Source organism: Python bivittatus, unplaced genomic scaffold (assembly GCF_059951505.1).
Source record: "Python bivittatus isolate LINGU-HERP-01145 unplaced genomic scaffold, Pbiv_v1 ctg000020_np1212, whole genome shotgun sequence".
Classification (NCBI taxonomy): Eukaryota; Metazoa; Chordata; class Lepidosauria; order Squamata; family Pythonidae; genus Python; species Python bivittatus.
In genome coordinates this window covers 2,796,008-2,818,988 of record NW_028277030.1, presented here as the reverse complement: position 1 = coordinate 2,818,988, position 22,981 = coordinate 2,796,008, and the positions used below count along the sequence as shown (strand labels likewise).

General features: G+C 36.7%; 1 protein-coding gene across 1 annotated transcript in view; it reads left to right on the top strand.

Annotated features, from left to right (window-relative positions):
* The window catches only part of COL4A1 (collagen type IV alpha 1 chain), a 146,003-nt gene that overhangs the window by 11,316 nt on the left and 111,706 nt on the right, over nucleotides 1-22,981 (top strand). The window contains exon 2 of the mRNA XM_088133408.1: nucleotides 17,068-17,118. Within this exon, the coding sequence (XP_087989534.1) occupies nucleotides 17,068-17,118 (51 nt within the window). The remainder of the gene's footprint in view (nucleotides 1-17,067; nucleotides 17,119-22,981) is intronic.

Genomic DNA, 22,981 nt, shown 5'->3' with positions numbered 1-22,981 from the left:
GTTTCCCACAAGGGTTGGGGTAGTGTGTGGCTGAAGCCCAGAAAAGTTGTTTGTTGTATGTGAGGGGTGTGTGGCTTTGGGGGTGCTGGGAGTTTTTATCCTGATTTTTATAGCTGTATTGTTTTATTATTGGTTTAAGCTGCCCATGGTTATGCTACATGTGTTCCTATGCAGTGTTTTTTGGCTTAAAGGCTGTAGTAAAGGTTTGTTGTTGGGCAGTTATATAAATATTTTAAATAAATAAGTAAATAAAAAAATGAATAAAGGTGATAAGAGCAGTGAGGCATCTGGTCTTCTCTGTACTTACTGTGTCCACAGACCGGGCAGGCGTCTATCTGATGTAACCTGGACCTTCTGCAGTTTCTTAGCAGATAAAGTTGTTGAGCAGAGTGCAGCAATACTCCTATTGTGCAGAGTGCAGCAATACTTCCAGGAAAATTGCTCAGGAAAAATACACATCAGCATGAAAGATTTACAAAATGTAATGTCCATTTCTTGTTCCCCAAAGAAATCCAATAAAAAAATGTATACTAGCTGGTGTTTATTGATAAAAATGCAAAACTCCATAAAATACAAATATCATACAAAATATAGGAAAAACATGTCTTCTCATGTATTTTAGCATCCAAGACTTATTAACAACACAAGCTTAACAAAGTCTCTAGCCAAAAACTCTCAGAGAAGAGGTACACTGCTTGGTTATTAGTTACAACTACATAACCCATAAAAACGACTACATGGTGGCTAAAACCATACTGAGACTCTACTGAGAGGCTTGGCATATGATCCTCCCATTATATTGCCACTATGTGCCCCCCCCCACTGGGTAATTAGCATACACACACCAATAGATGGCAGTAAATAGCAGTATACGTGCTAACACACAAGTCATACGCTTTCTCTAGACACAACATTTCTGTGGAGATAACGAGATGAATTTCTTCCCATGAGAAAATCCTAGCAAAAGTTGCTCATATCTGCTCTGGGCTGACTGGCAGTTGGGCAGAGCCCTGAGGGTCCAAGATTAAACAGATTATCTAGATTCTTTTCAGTCAGGATACAGACCTGGAAATGAGTTGCCATTGGGAATGGCATTGGTTACTGTGATGAATTACCTTCATTAGCACTGTGTTGGAAGGTGTACATGCCTTTGGTCACATGAGATCTTTCATTGGTATTCAGTACTACCAACCATGGTGTCTTTCCAGTATCTTGCAGAGGCTGGAAGTTGGGAGGACTATTTTATAGTGGTTCTACTTCTACTTCAGTGGGCAATTCCAGTGGAGGGTCGTGGGGCATCGGTGCTTGAGTCCCTATGAATTCTAGTGTAGGGTTCTTCAAGACTTAGATCTTTCCCCCATTTTATTTAACATCCATAGGAAGCCATTGGGGGAGATTATTTGGTGGTTCAGAGTGAAGTGTCTCAGTTATACATTGTTACCCCAGGCCAACCAGAGACACTGTCAATGTTTGGAGGCTGTGAGAATCTGGATAAGGTGAAACAAACTCAGATTAATTCTCTTAAGATAGTCCTGCTTTTCATCATTACACAACAATCATCAGTTGTGTAGCAATTCTGGGTGAGACTGTACCCCCTATCAGTCATTCGAAGAAGCTCCGGTCAAGAAACAGACTGTACAAGTTTGGCTGGAACTATATTCATGTAGGCTATAGTGACAGAATCTTGACAGCCTGTTTTCTCTTCCCTCCCCCATATGCTCTATTGAATGAGGACGGAACCAGGTCTGAGCTTCTTTCTCATGCTTTTTCTGTTTCCTGGGCTTAAAACATGCTTTTATTTTTGTAACTGTTTCTACATATTTCCTCTAAGGTCATTTCTGTGGCTCACTACACCCACTGAAAGAAGTGATCTTTGGGGTTCACCTGGACTCTTGGCTTCTGCTTACCCTAGCAACAGTAACTCATGTCATTGGCTTGTATAGAAAAGTATGGAGATAGCCTTAAATGACCATTGTATAAATTAGATTACTTAAATTAAATGACCATCGTATAAATATCAACTAAGCCCAGACAGACAAGAGGAGGTGAGGAAAAAACTCAAGATTGCCCCACCTTGATTCTCTTTAGTATAAGAGGGGAAAGAGAGAGAGAGAATCTCTGTCAGGCTTTCATGATTGGTTACCAATAGCCTTCTGATTCCAGTTCATAGTGTTGCTTATTATCTTTACGGCCCTCAGTGGCACAGAACCTGGGTACAACAGGAAATGTCTTGCCAGAACATAATTTGCCTGTTCAGTCCATGCATAAGGAGAAAGCTTGTTGTGGGTCTCCCCTCCTTGAGATGTATGGGGGAGATGGACTAGGCAGTAGAATTTCTCAGAAGCCACCCCTTCTTTGAAACACTCCCCTGAGAGGTCTGGATGGCTACTACCCTATTCACAAACTAAGCAAAGCAGTGTTTCAGCAGGCACTTGACCCTTAGAGGTAGTTTTACTCATGGGGCACCTATGAGATTTTTCTTTAGTTTTTGTTTTTTTTAACAATTTGTGTGCACGTGTGTAGGACTTCATTGCTCAGAATTCCTGTGGATTGGGGTGGGCTATAAGTATTGTCAAATAAATATATAAACATTTCACTTACTCCAGCTCTGTACTGAGCACTATTCTTCTCACACCCATTTCATGTTACTGGTGAAATGTAGATTGGAAGCACTTAATGTATCTTATATCAGACAACTATATACTGTACATCGTCCTGGAATTTCATCTTTATTTCTCTGTTTTATTAAAAAAAATGCTTAATGAGAGAGTCACTCAAACTCTTTGTGTTCTAAATTGTATGTTAGTGTGTGTGGTATTCCAGGGACTTTTGAGACCTCCTCCTATTCCTTCCAGCAAGTCCTCTGAATGTTGCCCTGACAAACTGAGCTAGGATTTTTTATTGTTGTTGTGGTTGTTGTTGTTGTTATTTGCTTTTAAACATAGCAAATAAGTACTTGTCCCAGAAGCAACCAATTTAGTTTGGCATTCTCACCCACAACTTTGACACAGACAGACTACAGGAAGTGATGGGTCATAGGAATCACACACTGGATCAGATCTCCGTCCTGGCTTACATATCCATTTCCTGCATATGGGAAGAGTTGCCCAAAGAGACATAAATAAATGATCTCATGGGAAATCTGAAGTTTTAACAATGTAGCAAAGCTAAATTTGGCAATAAGCATGCTCATTATTTTGTGTGTTATCTCAAGCTTCATCAACCAGATATTTTCAAAATGGAACTTACATCTCCAATGTAATTTCCTCCTTTTGCATTTTATGCACAATATTTTTCTTTTCTTTGATTTTTTTAAATTTGTAGATGGAGGTTATATTCTCTAGTTTGGCAATATTTAATTTTTAAAAAAGAAGCCTCACTTTAAAAAAAAACAATTTTCTATTGACAGAAATATACATATAAAAACCAATGTTTCCGAGACTTGCATTTAATTAAGCTTTGAGAGAACACAATTTTTAAAAAATGATCTGTAACTCTTGGGTCTGTGGAATTCTTTGTCTCCCCTTTTAATACATTTCCCGGCTGGAATTCATAGTTCCATAGAGAATGGTACCTGGGTTGTAAACCATTTAACTTTTACCACCAAAATACCATTTTTGTGTCTTAAGGGCTTGGTTTATACCTTGCAGTTAGATGCAGTGTGGTGGTTTAGCTTTTGCTGAGCCTGTTTTGTGGACCTTGCCGTTGTGGTTTATGATTTGTCTGTAAGCCAGAGCATGATGCCTTATTCAGCCACCTTTGGTTAAGGCAAAGCATGGCATGAACCCACTCATAGTATCTGAGCAGTTCCGTTGCCTGCTCAAAACCTCACTTCAACCTCCTGATCTTATCCCCATGTTCCAGCCTTCGAATCTTTTAGCATGATTCTTTCGGATTCAGAGTCTGGCTCCTTCACCAGAATAGTTATCTTCCAACTGGCTACATTATAAATTATTTTGAAAAGTCTTTGCTAGAACATCTGACTATACCATTTCTTCATAGACCAGCCACCTCCTCAATTACATTATAACCTCACTCAGAACTTATAGGACATAAAGATTATATTATGTAAACAAAGATTAACTTCACACCATTTGTATTTCAGAACTCACAACGCTGGTAAGAGAGCCAATTTGGTGTGGTGGTTAAGGCACCAGGCTAGAAATCAGGAGACTGTGAGTTCTAGTCCTGCCTTAGGCGCAAAGCCAGCCAGGTAACCTTGGGCCAGTCACTCTCTCTCAGCCCTAGGAAGCAGGGAATGGCAAACCACTTCTGAAATCTTGCCAAGAAAACTGTGGGGACTTGTCCAGGCAGTAGCCAGGAGTCAAAGGCACAACACACACACACACACACACCAGCAAAACCCCACCTTTCAATATAGGTTTACAATCTCTGTTTATTTTTGGAGGGAAACTTTTTTCTTTAAAACTGGTATGAACATTGCAGGGAGAAAATACTCTCCACGCAATGAGGGCAGATTCTCTCTCTCCATCCCAAACAGCACCAGCCTCACAAGAATTTTTTTCTTAGGACCACAATGTAATGGTATGTGAGAAAGACCTTGGGAGACTGAGCAAAGTGATTGTGCCAACGGAATGGTCAGATAAGAGACAGTATAACCTGCAACTGGATAGTGGGCAGGGCAAGAGGGTCAGAAGAGACTATCTGTAGTTTCTTGGGCTATAAAGGGCAGGGGGAGGATTGTACTTTCAGACTTGCAAGATTTTGTCAATGTAGCTTTACAATAAAGTAAAATTAGCTCATCTGGTGTGATTCCTATCTGGTTTAGCCCATGGGGCTGACACTCAGCAAGAAAGAGAAGATTCCAGATTTTGCTATTTGCGAAAATAAAAGTCTCTGTAAAAGTGGGAGTGGAAACCTACTGAAGGAGCTAGCTATCTTCTCTATTGCACAGATAAAATACAAGAGTTGAGAGGGGGTAATGTTTGTCTTGCCTATATTAAGCTGCCATAAAAAAAAAAAAAATCCCTGAAAACTTCTGATAGTCAAAATATAACAGCCAGAATATTAGCACAATATCTGTTTCACAGAACACATAACTCTAAAAATGTGTACATTGTCCTGATTTCCAATTAATTTCTGTTTATAATTTAAAGTTTTGATGATCTTTATAAAGCCACAGACAGGTTTGGGGCCTGAAGGCTTTCTTCTGCTGTGTAATTCTGCTAGTCTGTTATGATTGTGATCCCAGTCTTTGCTGTGGGTGCATTTGTCTTCAGAGATATGGCCAGTTGTGATGTTGGGCAAAGCCATGGTGAAGCAGGCAATTGTATAATTCTGCTGCAAGATTTGATGCCTTCAGCTTCAGAGACGTGCTGAGCTTTCAGGTGTGCCACCATTTCCCCAGAGTTCCTTGATAGAGGCTAAGCCTACTCTGTGTGTGTGTGTGTGTGTGTGTGTGTGTGTTGAACATGAGACCATAGCAATAACCATGGGCCACCTAGTCAGCCACAGTCATAATCAAGCAGTAGATGTATTCACTGGCACGGTAGGCACTACTAACTACTGTAAGGTCTCAGTTGCCTAGAGAGTGCTGCTGGAACACTCACTCTTACTGCAGGAGAATACAGTACTGTACTGTATTCCAAACAAGAGCTCCTGCTCTATGCTGTCCAAGGTCCTGACAGTTCTTGCAACCTTGAGCTTACCTGATATGACCCTGCATTAATTAAAGTGCTCTAATCAATACTCCCTCTGGGAGCTGAGTCCCTGTGTGGTATCCTACTTCTTCTAAGTCTCCACTTGATTAGGATGGTGCAACTGTCTTTTGAGTACTGATATTTCAGCACTGCAATAATGTAGAAACTTTCCATCAGATTTTAAAGCCAGTAAAAGACTATGCCTTAAGTGAGAAGGTTCTAAACACACAAGATTTTAACAGCAACAAATATTAACTGGTACATGCTAAAAACAGCGTGTCATTCCAAAAGTGCTTAAAGTGGTCTTCCACTGTAGTTTCATTTTTTAGTACATTTTAGAATGGAAAATTGATATATGTTGTGCTTAGTTTTTAGTGTAAGAAATTATAAATAAATGAAAAAACAAGGTTTTCATCTAGGGTCTGTCTATATGGTGATGTCGAGGTAAACAGCACCACAATGTCATAAAACAGTATATTCTGGGAAAGAAACTGAAAATATCTAGAAAGTTTGATTCTCTAGATATTCAGGTTAAAAAGACAGATAAAGAACCAGACAGAATGTTCAATGGCTGGCTCAGAATATAGACTGAAAATTGCTCAACTTTCAGTTAAGTGGTGGTGAAATATCTTTGTATATTTGAAACAAATACTATCAACTAGCATGTTATAATTTGGAGAAATCTATTTCTATTTCTCATTCTAGTTAATTTTTTCCTCACATTGTTAGAACAGTGTTCTTCATAAATGGGCAACTTCTTTCTGTCACTTTCTCCTCTCTATTCTTTTGTGTTTGTCTTTTTTTTTTAGATTATAGATGCAAAAGTAGATTATTCCTCTGTAGAATTATAATAGATTTATGGAACTTTATAAAAAAAAAAGCTTTATAAAAGAAGACCCAATTTGGTGTAGTGGTTAGGGCTAGAAAGCAGGAGACTATGAGTTCTAGTCTTGCCTTAGACACGAAGCCAGCTGGGTGACCTTGGGCCAGTCCCTCTCTCTCAGCCCAACTTACCTTGTTCTGGGGAAAATAGGAGGTTAATGGAGTATTATGTTTGCCATCTTGAGATTTATAAAAATAAGAAAGGTGGGATAAAAATTTTTTTTTAAAGTAATAACTTCCCAAAGAAACTGTGTTTAATATTTCAGGTGTTTGTCACTTATAATGCCGCATTATAGGACTGAATGTTTATTAATTAGTCCTAGTCACTGCTCTATATAGTTTTTCAAGACTCCTTTTTGTTAATGCAGTTGACTATCAGATAAATGCTTTGCTTTATAGCTAATTGAATAGTCTTCACGATTAGAGATGTATGTGTCATTCCCAATTTTTTTCATTTCAGTTTTGCATTAGGTCACTCATATACCAGTTATACATGTATTAGATTTCCATGTCATTCAGCAGTTTCCTTTAATTGAAATAAATGTGCAGTTATTTTTATGCACTTTTCCTAATAAATACATTTTAGCGTGCAATCTAACATATTCATTTTTGTACACATGTTTTTGAGTTCAGAATTGCATTTCAAATTCTGACTATGTGCAAAACTTTACATCCTTTATTTTGGTTAGTTAAAAATGTAAATTAATAATCATTCCAAAAGTGCAAGCAAAACAAAATTTTTCCCAATATTAGATTAGTCTAATTTGAACTATATAAGAGTCCACATTGTTGCTGAGACCCTTTTTCTTGATATTTAAATCTGATATTACCCCAGTTCAGAAAGCAAAGATCAGTGCAAGTAAGCAAAGGGTGATGAAAATATGCCAGTTCCATGAATACCTGTTGTGCCCTTAGTATACTTCAGAACTCTGTTTTAATTTCAGTATTGGGAAAAGTTCCTAGATAAAGTACACAGATTAAAGAGAAACAACTGTCTACTTATTCCTTTAAAAAAAAAAATCATTGATCATCTTTTAATATAAATGTGTGATTGTTCTAAATCGTGAAAAGAATAAGGATGACATTGTAATACATTCTAAATAACTTCTCCTTTAGAACTGTGGTTTGTTTTAAAGTTGCTTGGGATCTGAAAGAAGCATTTCACTTTTGACCTTTACATGAAACTTATTGATGTTTCTTTTCTGGGTTAAGTCTTCTGGATTAATGGAAAGGCTTCCTTGTTCAGACTTTCTTGTTCAGTTCGATACAAACCCCTGCTTTTGAATAGGAAATGATATAACACTGAATTTAAAAACAAGTATTAATAATATAGTATAAATGAAGTTCAAACTAATTTCATCAATGAGCTGTCTAAAACATAGATGTATTCTTCATTTTCAAAAATTATTTTGATGTGCAGTTTTATAAAACGTGCACAATAAAATAGGAAAAAAAAACCCCTGGCATATTATGTCAGTTATATAGATTACATAGTTATATAATTAATTGCATAGCTATAGAATATTTAATATGTTTTGTGATTGTGTTGTGTAGACATTAATTTACAGAGCTGGCCAGAGTAAATATGGAGCTCAAAAACTGAAGTAATTTACCTCCTCTTTTTTTGGAAAAGGAAGGCTTTGTAACGGAGGATTCAAGGGTTCCCTTTGATCTCCCTCTGAAAGATGATGAACAAGGTGGTCCAGAACATCCAGTGGCTCCTGACTTCTTTCCCTATCCATATGACTACAGTCTAACTAATTTAATAAAAACAACAATTTTGTCTTTTGTTATGTGAATCATTGTTTTAACTAAAATAAATAGAAAAACCCAGTTTACATTCATTTTATCTGTTTTCATTCCTTTTATGCTGTTAATTGGCCCATAAATATACATTCCCTTGAATTTCTTAAGTAGAATTTAACTTGTGCTCTCTACTACTTAAAAAAAATCTTGAAGCAGTAATTATGTAGGATACCATTTCACTTCGTTTCTATTAAACTGAGGCATCCATTTAATTTAAAAGAAGAATAGTAGAATCTAACCAAGTTCCCTGTGCCAGAATCTACTGTAATAAAAAGGATTGTAGCATATTTTGCATGTTGCCCAAGTCTAAAACTTTGATTAATCTTAACTATGATTTGTTGAAAGACACCAACCTTATTACCCAGATTAGCCATATTTTGTCTTGACTTGGCCAAAAATGAAGGATTGTCCTAGAGATGATACTGAGGCATATTAAATGGGCAAATCTGTACTCATGTTTTGAGATGGCTCAATTTTGGATGCAAAATATCTAATGCAAAATCTAATCTTTATTAATGCACTGGAATGGAAATAATAAAATTGCTTGAGATGTGTAATAACTGCTAAAGTCTTGCATAGAAATGTTGGTAGGAGCTCTTACACACCAGTTTATTTGGTACCGAACTCCTTATTCATTTATTTATATACTGCAAAAATTAGCATGTGGCCCACACATGAGTGTGTCTTGTACAGAAACAATTCAGGTTATTTTGTCTAATAAATCCCTACATGAACTGAGGGACCTCATTTTCTCTTGTATGTTCTGCAGTCTCTGAGGTTAACCTCAAATAATCTAGCCATTGCCAAAGAGCTGTTGGTATTTGTTTAAGTTTCCAGAGTATAAACCAGTAAATAACAGGTGATAAGATTCTTTGTAAAGTACCCACATACTTAAATTGACTTTTCCCAGGGGTTCGTTCTGTTCAGAAATGATTATGAATGTCTTCCTGTTTCTTCCATATGAGCTTGGTTTGAACCTCAGAATATTCTTAAGCTTTCATGAGTGCTTGTATAATAGGCTGTTTTTCATTTCTGACTTCTAGTTTACTCTTTATTCTGCTCCTGGTTTGTCCTTTAATCCTGCCTTGCTCCTTGGTCCTGACCCTTGGCGTGCCCCACAGCTTCTGTTTCCTGGCTCACCTCACACAGCTGTTCATAGCCCAACACTGGCAGCTGTAGCTGTAATGTGTAGACTCTGAGATCTGGGTCATTTGGGGTGATTGCTCTACATGTGTAAAACAAATCCAAGCTGAGATGTTCCTATTTGGGTTGTATTTAAATATTAAATCTTACCCAATATTAATTCATCTTTGTTCTATTGGCTGACTTTTTAACAGAAAATTATTATTTTAAAGATTATTTTAATACAATAAATCTGCTGAACACTGAGATTTTGAAATGAAATTTGGTATGTATAGTCAGGACACATTAAGATTTTATTATTATCACACATAGTTTCAAGAAAACTGAGGAAAATCAAAACAAAATCCAATTTGTTCTGAATATTGAAACATGAACATAAATATAGATGTGTACATTTGGTATCTCAGAACTCAAGAAACATTGAATTAAAAGAATTTTGAAGGAGAGTGGGAAAGATGCAACAGGTTATAATTCAATATCTGAAATGAGTTTTCAAACACTTCATTTTTCTCTGTTTCCTATTTTAATAAACTTTTTTAAAAATTGGGGGGGTTAAAGGCTGTTGCATAATGGAAAAAAACATCCATATGTTTGTTAAAAAATAAAAGTGTTGGACCATCCTTATTTGATATGTAGAAAAGATGGTGTATAAGTCTTATGCTTGCATGCATCTGCATATTCCAGAATTTCTTACTTGAGAGTATCTTAATGCTCTATACAAAAATTTGGTAACCCACTCATTATTAGGTTATTTGTTTTACAGAGTGACTTATAATAAAAATACAGAACTAACAAATATATGTGTAAAATAAATTAGTTGGTGAGCAATCATCAGCCCCAGAGTTGCATTTAGCACTTAAAACTAATTTCACATAATTTTAAGCCTAATTTCACAACCTCTTACAAGCTGTTGGTTCAGATCTCTGATAATAGTTTAATGATGGCTGTTAATCCAGAGAAATCAGGAACATCTCTGCATGGTAACAGAAACAATATTTTGAGGCCTTCCTGCATAGAGGGGTGAGTGAGGTGAAGACCTCAGTCTATTCATAAAAAGATTTATTGTCTTATGAACAGTAGGTTTAAAACATCCATTTCTGATCAATGAGAATGGAGAAATGGGCACAGGAAAGGAAATGTTCTGAAATACACAGGCTCCAGGTTTTAAATATAAGCATTTTAAATTGGGCAGGCAAATGATTGGAACCCTGTGTAATATGTACTAATCTGAGAATTCTGCCTGAGGTGAAGCTTCCAAACTCTCTTCAAGGCAGGTCTCCTCTAGAATCCACTGATCTAAGCCAAATAAGAGGCTACTGTTCTATGGATAGTAATCACAGAACCTTAACACAAACTCACAGCCAACTCAGGCTAAAACTGATAATCTTATTTTCTAGCTCCTGTTGCCTGAGAATGAAAAAGCAGGATCCAGAAGTACATCCATGATGTGAACCAATTTAGTTAAGAAGAATGCAAAGGGTACAATACAGAACAGAAAATTCTGGTCTTCAAACCACTGAAACAGATCCCACCTCCTGTCAGTGTTTCACCAAGAACTAAAACAAAAGGAGTCTTAAAAATGAACTGCATAACTGTCCTGGACTTGCTACCTTTCTCTCAGCCTCCTTTTGCTTATTTAATTGGTCAACTGGAAAATGGTATCTTCATTTCTTCTTCAGAAGACCTTCAGGAAGGTCTTGAACTTTCCAGCCTAGAAAATAAAGCATGAATTCAATCATAAAAGTACATATTCATTCATAAAAGTACATATGTACATTTCAGAAATGAATTTTGTTTTTAGGACTGAATTCTATCAAAAAGTCAATGTATGCCAATTTTAGTAGAGTTTTCCAACTGAAACTATCCAGAGCTATAACATATGATTAATGTTTGAAGCCAACACATCTGTAAAGTCACTTTAAAGATTGATGTTTCAGAACATATTATGAAATTTGAAACAAATTTGGCATATTTGTTAATGCACAAATGTATTCCCAGTATGCATCCTAACATTGACAGCATAAAACTATATATCTCTTCAAAACTGAGAAGTGAAAACTCATGATAAATATATTAAAAAGCGTACAATAAAAAAATTGTGAAGGGAATTATAAAGAAGTCTTGAACTGATTTTTAAGACATCTGTGTTGCAAGTATCAGTGGAACCCTTGGGAACAAGTGCAATAATGCATTGGAAGAAAATGCCTTTTACACTTTGTGTTAACTTCCTTAAAAACAAGCTGAAAGAGTAAACAGGGATCAATAACTCATGAATAGGAATGACAGATTGTACAAACTGGTATCCTGTTTTTGAAATGTTTTAATTTGCAGGGTGGTGGTAGTCACATTGTGAATTCTGCTGAGTACTATTATTCCTTGTTGGCTAAGGGACACATCTAAGACACACACCTTCATTTTATCGTCCTTAAACATTTTGCATATCTTTGCTTTTTATATTGTGTCCATTGTAAGGTTATCAGTCTGATAAAACTGCATTATGGACAACTGATTTGCTGAGCAAATGCGCACTTATCCCAGTTCATTACAAAGAATCAGTGCTATCTCTGATTTCTAGAATTGTCCATCTTATGATTAAGTGATGTTTTATGCTCCCCAGGATGAGGCTATAATATTGCATCCATATGTGTACATGTTCTATCTCATCACCTGAAGGTTGAGAGAAGATAGTTAGGAGTCCTGAGATATTCTGAAGAAGTCATGAAAACCATGTTACAATATATCCCATTAATATGTTATACTGTAATATCTAGAGGTTTACCCAGTCCTCTTGTGAGTAGACAGAGATCTAGACTGGTGGAAAATGAATGGTGTCCTGGATTTTCTCCAGGCAGCATTCTCAAAGGTGCAGAGTATAAATGCATTACAATATGGGCCATGGCATTCAACTCTCTTCTGTGGACAAGATGCCCTTTCCTCATGTCTGTTTGTTAAAGATATATATGTATTTACAGAATTTGTAAATGGCTATTTAAAAATTTCCATCATGAAACCTGAAATGGGGACTTAACTATACTTATGGAGAAGATTGTTCCAAACATCCTTACACTGTTGAAAGGGGGCTTTTGTGGCTGTAACTTGGCTATAATTTGGGCACTGTATGTTTGAGCTGGGAGTTTAGCATGTGTTCTGCAGTATATAAGAGTCACAAGTCTAAGATTGTTGCTTGGAGGAACCCTTCATTAATTTCTAAAACCAGCTTTCTATGGGTCTTTCCAGCCTCCCAAGCCCTCTCACTATCAGGATAAATATGATGTGGATTATTCATCTTTTTCTTGGCAAGTTGATGTTCCAAGGCAGTTCAAGACCGACAAATGTGCAGATGCAACATTTGGCAGATGAAGCTTTTGTGTCACATGTGCTCCCACCTGGAGATAGTACTATTTCACAGACTGAACGATAAATAAATAAGAATGCCTTCTGGAAATCCTGCGCAAAAATGAAATTCTTGCCTTTCCAGGATTCTCAGAAGGCATTATGCCCATTTTTCCCCCAGTCCAGGTGCTCATTAGTGGAGGGGAAAGAATTTTATTCTCACAAATTTTTGGGTCTTGTTCTATGATCTATATGACACAAATGGCAAACTTTTCAGGGTAAAATTGTGTGAGGACTCAAATATACTCTCCCTACCCCCAATTTAAAAAATTGCTCCAAATCATGAGAGATAATTCTCTCTCTATAAAATGCTGGAATCAGTTTAAGTCTTGTGAGATTTTAGGATTTTCACAAGAAATCTCATTCAGGATATTGAAATCTTTGGAGCCACTTTTTAAATTAAAAACTATTTTATTTGGAAAGTTCATGGATGCCCTCCTAACATCTGATCTGTACTGTTTTCCATGTGTATTTTTGGCATGAATCTATAGTTCAAATATGAATGTTTCCTCTACATTCAGGAAACAGAGGCTCCATTTCTTTTCAACCTATCTAGAGGATATGTCTTCCCACAGAGAAAATCCAACAGATGTTTGGCCTTGCTGGCTGAGTCAATGAGGGGACACTACCCAAAGCATAAGAGTTCAGAATGCTCTTGGCAAGTCCTGGAAAATAAACATTTACAATTAGGAGCTTCTTTCCTAGCACTGGAAGATCATGCCCATTTTGGATTTTTAATAACTCTTGTTAAACATGTTGGTTTTTTAATTATTTGGAATGCAAGGACTAAACAAACAAAAACACACTACAGTACCTTGTATTAAAATGCATGCATCTCTTTTTAAAAGAAAAATGCCTATGGGACAATCACAATTACTTTTGCTAGAAAGCTTGCACATTTTGAAGATGGAAGAAAAAAAGACCACTGCCACCTTATGCCTCTGAGCTCAGTTTTTTTCCCCCCATCAACAACAGCATTTAAAGCAAAGCAATCCGTATATATGCATATAGTCATTCATCACATGGTCATTAACGAAAATGTTTGGGGAGAAATGTGTACCATACGAATTAATACCGTATGTCAGAAAAAGTGATCCAGCAATCTTCCAGATGCTGCTGTTCTGCAAAGTCTAGCAGCTTCAAAGAGCATTGCCAGTGGTGAAAGATTCTGGGAACCCTAGTTAGCAACAGATGGAGGGCACATTTTCCCATCTGTGTCCTATGTCTTGCTCTTAAACATGTTGTTTTGGGTGGCACTGATCCTGTAGAAAGTTGACTGACAGCCTAGAATGAACTGAATGGCACTGTTTGAGAAGGGAGAAAACTCCTGTTCTTCTGCTCTGAACTGTTTGACTTGTCTATATGGTGATGGCCAGGAACCCAAAGCAGATGCATTATATTACATTTAAGATATTTTGAAATATTGATAGCATACTGTAGTGCAAATATGTATGTGTAATGTAGAGTGTGACAATGTAGCATGCAAGAAGAGGAATTACTTGGGAGTGGAAGCAAAATGGCAAACAATGAGGGACTATGTCTAAACTATATAATACTGTTTTAACTTACAACATATTCTGCAGTCTGCGGGAAAAATCTGATAAGAAAGAATACAACATACTGTATATAATGGGCTTGTTAACTTCTGGTTCAAGGTTATATATGTGACAGTGCAAACTATATATACACACAGAGAGATATACAAATAATATATACCACATGCATCACATATATAACATGCTGTACCCCCTCCACACTGGAAAACTGCATTCCTCACACATTACTTTCCCCATATGCATTTATGTACATGAACTACCTATAATGTGGGTATGCATGCCATTCATACCTTTCATACAGCCACGTACAAATGTGCTTCATGTGTATTCCTCTGGGTGACAGACCAACTCATGCCTAAGTGTAGGAAGGCAATGAATTGATTTGTGGAACACAGCTAAACCACTCGGATTTAAACTTAGCAAATAACCAAGCAATGTGACATTATTACTTGTGCCTCTATTCCTTTTTTTCTTTTAACATAAATATTTATATGGGCTGTATTCACAAAACACACTGGAGCAGCTGAATTAGACCCAGCAGCTACCATAGCACTCTAAGTTTGGTTTGTATTAACCTTGCTTATTTTTTATTCTTGGGCATGTTGTGCAAACTCAGCTCATTTGGTTCTTGATCATATTATGCAAGCAACAAGGTTGAGCGTGTTGCATTAATGAATCCACTGTGTTTTGTTTCTCCAGCTTATCCAACCAGTGTACAGGAAGAGCTCCCTTGGCTTTTCATTTTTTGATTCCATAAGTCAGAGGCCAAAAGAACCATGGCCTGTGATACGGAAGCAGATCTTAAGAACTTAAGAACAGCTGAGGGCCAGGGTGGTGGTGGTGGAGCCTGAAGTTAGCTGCATGGGGGAAGGGAGACATCAATCCCTTTCTTGTTTCTACAATTAAAATAATTTCTTTGAAGATGCCATTAAATACTGTATTGTTAAACCGACTTAATAAAAATACACATGCCTTCCCTCTTCCAGAGGGACCAACAGTAATTTTGTAGACAAAGAGATCTTTGTTGTTGGCTCTTGGTCATTTCATTCATTCCCTCCTCCCTAGATCCCACCAGAACTTCATTTTTTTAAAAAAGGAAGTGCGTTCATAGGTTTTGAGTACCATGTATGTTTGGAGAGGCTGCCTATTTGAAGAACTGTTAAGCTTGTCATGAGCAGGATAGAACCCTCAGTTTTTATCTTTGCATTCACAACCGTGTTTATTCACACATATATTTTGAGAGTCCCAGACTGAGTTCTAGTGAAGAATGCAGTGCATGACAGATTTATCACTGCTAATCCAGACATGCATTAAAAGTTTAATTAATCTAGGAAAATGCACTAGAAGACACAGACTGGGTTCCCATAAAATGCTAGGCCGCAGTTTGCTTAATCACTGGTTGCAGAATAAATCCAACTGACTGAATAAAAGAAATACACTAAGCTATAAACCTTGAACCTTAGTGGTTGAGTCCATACAACACAAACGAGCAAACCACTTTTAGCTGTGTGTTGTGTGAACTTAGCCATAGAAACATGGCAATTTAAGAATCAGTTCACAAAGTCATACTGTTACTCTGCTGGACTATTTCTATTATATCGTATGATATTTGTGGTGGAAAATGCCATGGTGACCATTTCTTCTCAAAAAAAGTTGTATAAACTGACTATCAGAGTATTTCAGATGTAATCCTGGAATTTTTTATTTGGATTTCCTGACAACAAAACAGGCAGCAGGAGGCTAGAAACCGGGAGACTGTGATTTCTAGTCCCACCTTAGGCTCAAAGCCATCTGAGTGACTTTGGGCCAGTCTCTCTCTCCCAGCCATAAGAAGGAGGCAAGGGAAAGCCACCCCAGTGGTTTGTAACTCTCTTTGCTGTGTGATCGCATCAGGTCAAGGAAGTACTGTCTGCTCAGACCAGATCAGTTAAACTGTGTGAGGCTTTTCTTTGCTTCCTCAAGAGAACCTGAAAAAATCAGGAAACTTTCTAGAAGACTTAATTAGATGTTATTTCCCAGCTATGTAGTTTGTTCATTAAATGACAGCTCTAGTTCCTGGCCTCCAGATGATAGGACACATGAAATTGAGCTCTTTTGCATAAAATTGCCATATCTAAGAATGATAAGCACAGGGAAGACTGAACGTCTCCTAAAACATTTGCAGCTGTCTAGCAGGGCCAGAACCAGTTAGTGGAATCTCAGGGGTATAGGTTGGTGTGGCAGGTGCTGAATTTTCATCCAGTATATCATGCGTTACGGTACAATCTGTAGTAGCCTTGTTTTCCTATTTCCCCAGTTCTTTGGAGTTAAGAAGTGAAGGAGAACACTCAAAAGGGCATCTTTGCAATAGGGACCCCCAGTTAAGGGGCAGATCAATTCATAGATAAAAGCTTCAAAATGAATGTCTACTTCCTAAGGAATGCCAGCATTACAGCTATAGAGATTTGTCTTCTCTTTATCTACAATCTAAATTGGCTTTTTTATGGAGTCAGCATTATTTAAGTAGTTTGAGTGGACAACTGTGGTTTCATTACAAGTAACTTTTTCTCTAACAAACCTTCTCTAACAAAGTGTTACCTTTGTTGTAGATATTACCAAATTAATGGATTGCTTTTTTTAAATTACAGGGATGTTCTGGCTGTGGAAAATGTGACTGCAGTGGAATAAAGGGGCAAAAAGTAAGTATCCTGTATTTATAGTATTTTACCCTCCTAGTGTTTTTGCCAATTTTGTGTAAATCAGGATCAATGAATTTTAATATTACCAGGGTACTTTGGGGGGACAATATTCAGTTATGTGGGAGTAACCAGAAAAACTGTACATGGCCAAATTGGAAAACACATGGCAGCAGAGAGAGAGAGAGAGAAAAAAAAAATAAAAGCCATGATAAATGAACATTTAATAAATTAAATGCATTAATAAAGAAAATAAATATTCTACCCTCAGCAGCAGCATCAGTATGCTTCTAAGAGATCCAGGTTATCATAAAAGCTTTAACAGACAGGATTGTACACTCTCATATATACTTTTGCTACTATTACCCAATATTTTCTTAAAATTTAAGATAAACTGATTGATAAAGAGTATGTGCACACACGATATTTAGTCCTGCCTTGTTTGGAAAGGTGAAAATATGTAATTTAAATGTGTCCATTCTAAAACATTTGCAATATATAATTTTGTATGGAATTCATCTTCATGAAGTCTTAAACATGCACTATATTCTTCATTTGTCAGCTTATTTTTTTCTAATCTACACCATTTCAAATACTTATCCTTCAGCATTACATATAGTCCATATTTCCAGGCAACCTTCCACCGAAATTCTGCATGATTTGTTTCTGAAATTCAATGGAAAAAATATTGTAGCTGTTTTTACGTGGCTGCTAATTAGCAAAACAAAGCCTTTATTCTCCTGGGAAAGCAGTTTTAGGAAACCTCATACTTCCTTATGGACTTATTACTGAAAAACCTTGCCCATTTACAGAAATGCAGAAAACAAAAATGATTATTGACATTTAAACCTTTTATTAATAAAATTAAGCAAGTCTGGTTGACTGTATTATAGCAGGTTGACTGTATTATAGCATTAGTTCTGTTAATTTAAATACAATAAATTAACTGCTAAGTTCTTTGAATTCTTTAAAAGTAGCAACTATTATATGAGTAACATATATATCTGTATTGTTTAATAAACATTGCCTATAGAACATATATTTTAAATTTTAGAGTATATTTTATGTTCATTCCTGTGAACAAATAATTCAAATCTTTGAATGTATGGAGGGATGGGGGAAAGGAGAGTTTTGTTATTTTTAATGCTGGAGGTATAGAGATTATAAACTTGAAATCTGAACTTCTTTAACCCTGGGCAAAAAAGAGAGAAGGAATGGAGTCCACAGATTCCACTCACTGACTTCCTTAATTTTAATCATGTCCCACCCTATATGTGGTAGCTAAAGAGACAGTCCCAAAAGCAAGGTGTATAAAGATAAGGTGCAGCTGGGTCACCTAGTCATGACAGATGGCCTCAGCAAAGTTTGGCAAAGCCACAAGTTAAGCTAGGCCCATCTCATAGATTTCTAGCCTAGAATCTCACGGAAAGTGGCAGATGTTGTGATAGAATTCTGCTCTATCCCCATAAAGGTAATAGGTAAATGTGCAGATTCACATTTCTGAAAAGAAATTTAGGTTGTGGGTGGCTGAAATGGAATGGAGATTGTATCATTTGGCCTTGATCTAGCTATGGAGCCGTTAAGAAACTGCCTTATGCTGAATCAGAGTATCAATACTTCTGGTTCAAGTTTGTACTACCTAGCCATAGCTTTCAGAGAGAAATTGTTCCTGATTCTACCTGAAGAATTCTAGGGAACAACTGCATGCAAAACATGTTCTCTGCCATGCAGTTCTCCATATATATTCCTCTTTACAGGATTGGGGTCCACTTCAGATTGTTGTTGTTGTTTTAATTAGAGGATATTTGATATCAATTGGTATCATGATAAAAACAATCAATGGGGGAAGATAAAAGCACCCATTTCCATTTCCCTTCTCCTAGTTTCTTAGCTGCTAGTGTTCAGGTCAATTGTGCTTCAACAGGCATGATCTCTGCTGAGAAGCCCTAGACATATTAATTTTAACATGTAAAATTAATCTTCAAGATTCAGAGTGAATAATGTTTATGAGTTTACAAACAGTAAGTCAGCAGGTATTTTTTGATAGCTATTTTAAACATCTGGCCATAAGACAAATATTTATCAGTAGATATAATCCTAAAATTCCTTAATATACATGCATACACAGAGGCATATATAATATCTGCTGATATTTTGTTACAACCCAAGAATTGTTTTCATTTATAAAGAAATAACCATCTACAGTATTTAATACACAGAATAATTGCTCTTTCAATATTTGCCATAAGTAGATAGCTGAAGTTAGTAGAATCCTGACATGAAATACTAAAAAATACTTTGTGATGCTGAAGTATTATAAAGGAAGTTTGTTTTTAATTAATATTTATCTATTTTAATTAATGTTTATTCTGTTTTTACTGTAAACCACCCAGAGTCACTCCAGAGTGAGATGGGCGGTGATAAATTTGAAATATAAATAAATAAAAAATAAATACATATAATGCATGTGGCATATAGAAGCTCTTTCAGGGTGAATTCCAAAGCGACCTGTTCTTTCTTACTTATATCTTTTAAAACCCTGATTTATTTTTTCTTTATAACCCAGTTTTGATCTAAGACCTATCCCTGAATGAACATAGGTATCAGAATGGAACAGAGAGAAATTCTAAAGAGTCAATAAAACATTCATTCATTGGAAATCAGATGAAAGAGACGAAGAAATATAATCAATATAATTAAATGCTGTTATACTTGGGATTCAGAGAGAGCATGCTGTGCTGTTTGGAAGCATGCCTACATCTATCAAATGTATCCAAATCTTCCTTTGTCCTTGTCTGTCAATTTTTTCTTCATATCCTTCCTAGAACCCAATTTACTTCTTCTTCCACAGCTATACCAAGCAAAGGTAGAATTCATGGAATCTTGCAGATGCAGTAAGTTTGCCTTCTCACATGAACTATAATTCAGAGATATAAGAACTTTTTTCCTTTTACTTCACCAAGGGTTCCTCTGTCCTGTTTTGGGATTTTGTTGTGGCCTCCCATCTAAGATCCTGCTTAGCTTTTATGAGATCAGCTAAGGTCAATCAAATGCTGCTGCCTCCTGAAGATATTCTATTCTTACAAACTTTTAAACATTCCCAGTACGTTCTCATTATCCACTGACTGTAAGAACTAGGCTCCTCATTTCATAAATATATCATTTGAAGAAGATATTTTGTTCCTAGTTCTGGGATTCTGATGTCCCTATTTCAGAATATCCTGAGGTATTGTACAAGGTAAGTTTATTATGGAAACTGATGAATGATGGATTTTCGGGATTAATTTAAATCCATCTTAAAGCTTGGGTTTAGGACAAAGTTGCCTTGGTCAAGCTGAGGTATGATCTACCATGAGAGAGACAGGGAGAGAGACAGGTTGGGGAGGGGCATCTAATGTGTTGAAACTTTGAACCTCTTTGTTTTTTGATTTTCCAGTGGGATGGTTTTCTTGCTTGGCTGTCCAAGTTGTGGGCATTTTTTTACAATAATTCTATTCTTAACAGCTCTTTTCAGAAAAGAGTGATGGGAACTATTGCTTTGCCCTGCAACAATTATAGTACAGGGCTCTTTGGTGTTCTATTTCCCTATACTCCAAGCTTTTTAACAATAACATAAAACCATGAAAGAAATAATATGGAAATAGCAGTTGAGGGGTCATTAATACACATTATACAATCCAGACAAGACAACGGATATCCCAAATTGCTATCTCATCAGGAGAGTGAGTTGGATGTGGGCTATGAAATGCAGCCCAAAATAAAATGGAAACATTGCTAGCACTCCATCATAAGCATTCAGATTATTTTTTAATACATGAAAGACCAGGTATAGAGCTTGAGTGTCCCCCTGGCTCCATCACTGTCACTGATATTAGAGGCACAAACAACCTCTATGGCTAGGAAGACCCTTTATCTAGATATAGTCTGATATAGCAGCTAAAATTACTGCAAATAAAGCACATAGGGTAGCTTCTGAAAATAATTCTGAAATCTCAGTTAGTACAATACAAATCCGCTAATTACTAATGGAGATAGAACATGATTATGTAATGTAAATATTTCATTAACTGCACTCTTTCCCAATCCATTTCGAGACCCAGCTCAAAGTATGGATTCTGACATTTAAAGCCCTAAATGGTCTGGGGCCAAGGTATATGAATGCATGACCTTTCCCCGTACAGGCATGTCTGGTGTATCACTTTCAGGAGTGATAAGGCACATGGTCTTTAAAGGGAAGATCTCTTGTAACAGTGGCCCCATATTTATAAAATGCCTTCCCCCAAAGAGACTCACCCCCAACAGGGTTTTTTGGTTTTTTTTTTTACTTTTGAGCACCAGGCAAGGTGTTCCTCTTCTTCCAAGCATTTAGAACTTACGCTTGCAAAAGATCTTCATGATCCATGCTGAATACTTATTTGTTACATCTTGTATTTCCTTTTTTTTTTTCTCCCTGTGTTAGGACTCGTGGTTTATTTTTGTTGTTGTTGTTGTTACATTTTGCATATCACTTGTTTGTATTTTTGAATTTTATGGTGATCACACTCCTTTTGGGAATCCAAGAAATATTTGCTACCCCAGGGATAAAAATGTAACAAACAAACATGAGAAGTGCTATATATGTTACTCTATCTGGGCTCACTGTTGCCATTTTCTCCTGCTTTCGTCTTCCTCTGTGGTTCATACAGATTCTACAGTAGTACAGATGGTACAAAAACATCTGTTTGAATTTCTGAGAATTATGAATCTAAGCAGCAGCAGTTAGTTATGTGTTCTGCAGATGTACTTTTTGGAACCAAACTGATAATCATGCGCATGCACTTAGTCATAGTCACATCTTATTTGAGCATAATCACAAGACAGACTCTAATATGTAGGACAGAATAACCACTGTAGATTAGTGACAACCTTCATATGTTTGCCAGTTTGGTGTACAAAAAAAAAGTGATGTTTTGCAAGCCTTTAATAGTACATCTTATAGTTTAATATAACGAAATTTCAGATTCAGACAGAATTTGCATAGCCATAGGTTTGTGATATGCTTCCTTTTGTGCTTTGAGATTTACAAAATTAAACTACAGCAGGCTGAAGCTGGTACCTCTACTGAAAGGAAAAGAACTTGGGTTTTTGTTTTTTTTTGTTTTTTTGAGGACAGAAGGTACATCTAAATATGGGAAATGAAGGGAGGGAGAGGAAGACTGAAAACATATTACTAGCTATTCACATGGCACCTGTGATAGATCAGCTAGAGAGTAAAACATTTATCATAAAAGTAGAGCATCTTATAAGATTTCCCCTCAAATTTATTTATTTATTTATTTATTAGCTTTATATAGCTGCCCATCTCTCATAGGTGACTCCAGATGGCTTACAAGGTTAAAACACAAACAATACCCCCCCCCAAAATAATTATAGAAATATTAAAACAATTAAAAACAATTAAGACCATGCCCTACAATCAACAGGTGAGTGCAGTCAATTCAGGAACAATGTAACCATTTCATAAGCTCTGCACCACCACTATCTGATCCCCAGGCCAAGTAACAAAACCATGTCTTCTGGCCTTTCCAGAACACCAGCAAGGCTGGGGCCGGTCTGACCTCAGGGGAGTGGTATTCTAGAGGGCAGGTGCAGTGGCTGAAAAGGCTCTCCTCCTGGGTGCTGTCAGGTGGCACTCTCTCACAGACAGAACCTGCAACATGCCCCTTCTGCCAGACCTGATGGGATGGGTAGATGTAATTGGGCAGAGGTGGTCCCTCAAATAGCCTGCCCCATGCCATGTAGAGCTTTATAAGCCATCACCAGCACCTTGAATAGAACCTGGAAGCAAATTGGTAGCCAGAGCAGCTCACAAAGCAGAGGTGTAATG